Below are 4,078 nucleotides of genomic sequence, written 5' to 3' on the forward strand. Positions count from 1 at the left end.
GGACCTCAGCTGGAAGCGCCCCGCTCCCCTGCTGCTGCTCTCCCGGCTGCGAGCGACTCAGGGACTCAGGCCGGGCCAAGGGCCTCCCTTCCTCGGGCGGTGGGGATGGGCAAGGCCTTGAATAACGAATATGAAGGGGGCCTGTGAAGGGGCTTTGGACTCGGTGTCCTCAGCAGAGGCGGACGGGAAACCACGGGGCTGGGGGGAGGACCCGGAGGAGGAAGAACCGTCGGAAGCACGGGTCGCCGTCACCCAGCCCAGGACCACACGCAGCTCCTCCAGAGCGGTGCTCACCTAATTTGACTTTATTGCCAAAGAACCCTCTCCCGCCCCCACCCCGGGTGGGGGGGTATGGCCTTTGGACACCCGCCCCTCAGCCCCCTGGGAGGAGAAGCCCCCGAGTCAGGGGGGAGGCCTGGGGAGGCAGGTGGGGAGAAGCGATGCTCAGGCCAGGGGCCCCAGGGGCGCTCAGACCAGGCTGGGGCTGGGCTGCTCCTTCCTTCTCAGTCTGAGTCCGTTTCTCTCGAGTTTCCTGGTCCTGGGCGCTTGGCATCCTCTCTGGGCTCGGACGCACCAGAGCCCCGCGCCCAGAATCGCGAAGAGCAAGAGGAGCAGCAGCCCCTTGGCCAAGAGGCAGGAGTAAGTCGACGTCTTCTCAGGGAAGTGGGGATCTGGGACAGAAGAAGGCAAGGAGAGAGGGGCTCGCCACAGGGAGGGGGAGGCAGGCCCCCAGCCCGCATCCCACGGGGGGCCCCAAGTTCAGGGCCAGTTGATATTCTTTTGCAAGTGGCTCTGGAAACATGTTCCAATCACAGAAGCCCAGGAACTGAGATCCAGGGAGCGATCCAGGCTGAGCGAGAGACTAGAAAACCTTTGGGAATTGGGAGAACTGCCCCCCACCCCGAGCCCCGGTCCGGGGCACAAGGCCCTGCGGGTTCCAGGAACTCTCCTGGGAGGAACTGAGGGAGGGAGGTGGTGAGGCCCCGCAGTAGCTCGGGTGCTGACTCGGGACCTGGTACCTGCGCAGAAGGACCTGGCGGGGATGGGTTGGGAGTAGATGGTGCTGACGGGGTTGGTGGCCCTGCAGGTGTAGGAGGGGACACTGTCCCCGGGCCTCCAGGAGGCACTGAGGGCAGAGCCCTCGTGCACGGTGTCCCTGCAATCCTCCTGGGATATCCAGCTGTAGGTCACGTCCTGGCCTGCCTCCTCCACGGAGCACGCCAGAGAGAGATTGCAGCTCTCTTCCGCAGCCATCTCAAAGTTCACGGAGACGTGAGGCTCCGACAGCCGTCCTGGACACGGGAGGACACAAACCCTTGAGGCACTCAGGCCCAGGTTGGGTCTGCTGTCTTAAGCAACTCAATACCGGGGTGAAGGGCCGAGAGCCCCTCCACGTAGACAGAAAAATCTGGTCCCGGGCTCCCCCCGGGGCAGCTGCTAAGATAGAGGGAGCCGCTTTGAGCACTACCCAAACCCACTCCCCCTGCCCCCATGCCCCCACGTCCTTCTGTCCTTCACCTGCGTGCCCGGCCTTCCTCCAAATGCCATTTTGCCGCCTCGATCCCAAAACACATTATCACACCTCCTGGGGGCATTTATAGTTTAATCAGTGTCTCTGCAAGATTCACGGTAGAGAATCAGCCAGTGTCGCAGGCACTGAGCAATGTGGTTCGGCTACACAGGGGTATGGGTTAGCAGCCCCCACATGGCACGGGAGGATGGAAGGCTGAGGAATAGAGGTGGGAGCGAAAGGCCCCTGGGGTCTGCTCGCAAAGCTCCTGACCCCTCTTGCTACACTGGGAAGGTCTCGGGGAACAGCCTGGGTGCCCAGTGCCTCCCCGGGCCGGGCCACTCCGTTTGAGGCTGCCGCTCAGATCCCGCCGGGCTTGGGCACCATGTGCCTTCCAGTCCCCACCCCTCAAACCGTAACTCTGAGTCCCGAGACCACGGGTGCTTTGCACCCAAAGCTCAGGGAGAGCCGGGAACAAGCAGCCACAGGGTCCCCGGCCTAAACTCACGGTAGACGCGCAGGCTGTACCGCTGCATGGTGGATGCCTGCGATGTCCTCAGGTTGACCTGAGCGTAGTAGAGCCCCGAGTCCTCCCAGCTCAGATTGCTGATGCGCAGGGAGTAGTTGGGGCCCACCAGGCTCACCCGGCGCTGGTATCGAGGGTTGGTCAGCACGATTTTGGTCGGCTGTCCCTCTCTGCCCGGAATCACCACGGCAAGGCTCGCCGAGGAGGACCAGATGATGTTCTCGACCTCCTCATCGGCTGGTATCTCCACGGGGAGGCTGATGGACTCCTGAAGGACCCCAACTACTTCCTCTGCATCCACATCATCTCCAGAATACCCTTCGGCTGCAGAAAAAGGAAGAAAAGATGGAAACAGTGCAGCTGGCGCCTGGCTCTGGGCTGCTGAGCCTGGCACGGGAGGGGGGGCACTGGTGCGTGCCAGCAATCTCGCCCTCGAAGCAGCCCCGCGCTCAACCCCGTCCCCAGCCGCCTCGCTGGCTCCAGCCTTCCCTGCACCTGACTCGAGCACCTACCACGGGTTGGCTTCTCCCTGGGCCCTCAGCTTCCAAAGTTTGACTTGGGCCCGTCCCCCTTCTCCATCCCTGGCTTCCTCACCTGTTGGTCCTACACCGAAGGTGCACCCTACTCCTCTTTACTCCAGAAGGGCCAAGCATCCGGCCCCACGCTGCTAGCCCACGCCCCAGCGGGACAGGAGGGCGGATGGGAGGAGGCTCTCCTGCCCCGGGGCTGCGGTCTCTCTCACCTGCACGCAGCAGCAAGAGCAGGAGCAGCCACGGGAGGGCCCCCATGGCAGCAGCCCCGTGCCCCAGGAGGTCGGCCCACTTGGCCACCACTGTGAAGACGACAAGCTGTCAGGAGGCTGCTGGAGACAGTGATGGGCTGGCTGTCGTGGGAGGGGAAATCCGTTGCCCGCTAGCAGCCTCCAGCCTTCTCTTTCTCACTAAGCCCCTCCCTGTCCATCTCGGGAAGTTCTCTCTCTGAGCCTGATTGCGGAGCTGCTGCACCCCCTGACTCATGCTTCCTGTCCATCAAACACTTCCTACATGAAACCTTTCTAGACACCCTGCCCCACCCACCCCCACCCCACCCCCCGCCCCCATCTTCCCAGACACCGCCCTTTCCCCCATCGCCTGTCCAGAGTTCCTGCCCCCCCCCCGCAGGATCCCTGGGGGGCCGCTCTTGCTTGGCAGTTCCTATTTTGCTGTGATCATTTGACCTCATAAGCATCTTTGTCTCCCCAGACGGGTGGGCTCCATCTTTTGGGGCATCTCTGTCCCCTGCTAGACACATGGAGCGACCAATTGATATTTCTAGAATGGATGAATAAGTGAAGTATTCCTATTTGAAGCTTGCTAGGTTCCCACTTGACTGTTCAGAGGAAGAAAAAATTTTAACCCTCTTTAAAAAAAAAAAAAAGCACGTCGGGCCCGAGAGCTGCACTAGGTTGTTAATATTATGGAAAGACTAGATTGTTCTACGAGAATATGATGTGGACCAACACTCGAGGAGCTCTGAGCGCCAGAGCTGCCCTGGGCACCGTGGTGGCCTTGGAGGCGGTTTCCGCCCCTGGCGTTCAAGCTAACACTGGGCAGTCCTGGATTGGGGACGTTCTAGAGCACATCTGCCTCCGATGGGTCCTCAGACAGGAGAACCTTAAAGGTTTCTCGAATACTCCATCCTACGGGTCTGTGCTGTGCTCAGGAAGCCAGAGCAATGCCCTCAAGCCCCAGGACTTGCTGGAGGCAGATCTCAGTCCCGGTCCTGTGCCAGCACCTCATGCCTTCAGGGGAGTGGACTCAGCCCTCGTCGGGTACTTACTGAGCAGCTTCTGAGGCCCGGGCACTGTCAAAGTTCTGAGGGATCCGCAGTGACCAAGAGCTTTATTTCGAGTGTGGCTTCAAGGAGTTCGGGGCTTAGGTCTGACCAGGGCCAACTAACTGCCAGTTCGATGGGTTTCACCTGAGGACTCACCCAGGGAGCCGAGGCCGAGGGGATTCAGCAACCCTGACGTCAGGAGGTCGGAGAAAGCTTTCGAGGAGAAA

At 61.2% G+C, this 4,078-nt stretch overlaps 1 protein-coding gene across 1 annotated transcript; it reads right to left on the reverse strand.

Moving 5' to 3' along the window:
* Window positions 1-282: 282 nt before the first annotated feature.
* On the reverse strand, window positions 283-2,919 carry SLAMF9 (SLAM family member 9). Its single transcript, XM_055334188.1, has 4 exons — window positions 2,779-2,919; window positions 2,019-2,360; window positions 1,020-1,292; window positions 283-671 (listed from the first exon to the last, which is right to left on the reverse strand). The coding sequence occupies exons 1-4, from the start codon at window positions 2,822-2,824 to the stop codon at window positions 469-471; spliced, it is 864 nt and encodes a 287-aa protein (XP_055190163.1). The 5' UTR covers window positions 2,825-2,919; the 3' UTR covers window positions 283-468.
* Window positions 2,920-4,078: the final 1,159 nt, after the last annotated feature.

This window comes from Nyctereutes procyonoides, unplaced genomic scaffold (assembly GCF_905146905.1).
Source record: "Nyctereutes procyonoides isolate TBG_1078 unplaced genomic scaffold, NYPRO_anot_genome, whole genome shotgun sequence".
In the NCBI taxonomy this organism is placed as follows: Eukaryota; Metazoa; Chordata; class Mammalia; order Carnivora; family Canidae; genus Nyctereutes; species Nyctereutes procyonoides.

Coding starts and splice junctions, on each gene's coding strand:
- SLAMF9 (XM_055334188.1), bottom strand. CDS start 2,824: ATGGGGGCCCTCCCGTGGCTGCTCCTGCTCTTGCTGCTGCGTGCAG. Junction 1,293..2,018: donor GTACAGCCTGCGCGTCTACC/GTGAGTTTAGGC, acceptor TCCCGTGTCCAG/GACGGCTGTCGGAGCCTCAC. Junction 672..1,019: donor CGCCAGGTCCTTCTGCGCAG/GTACCAGGTCCC, acceptor CTTCTGTCCCAG/ATCCCCACTTCCCTGAGAAG.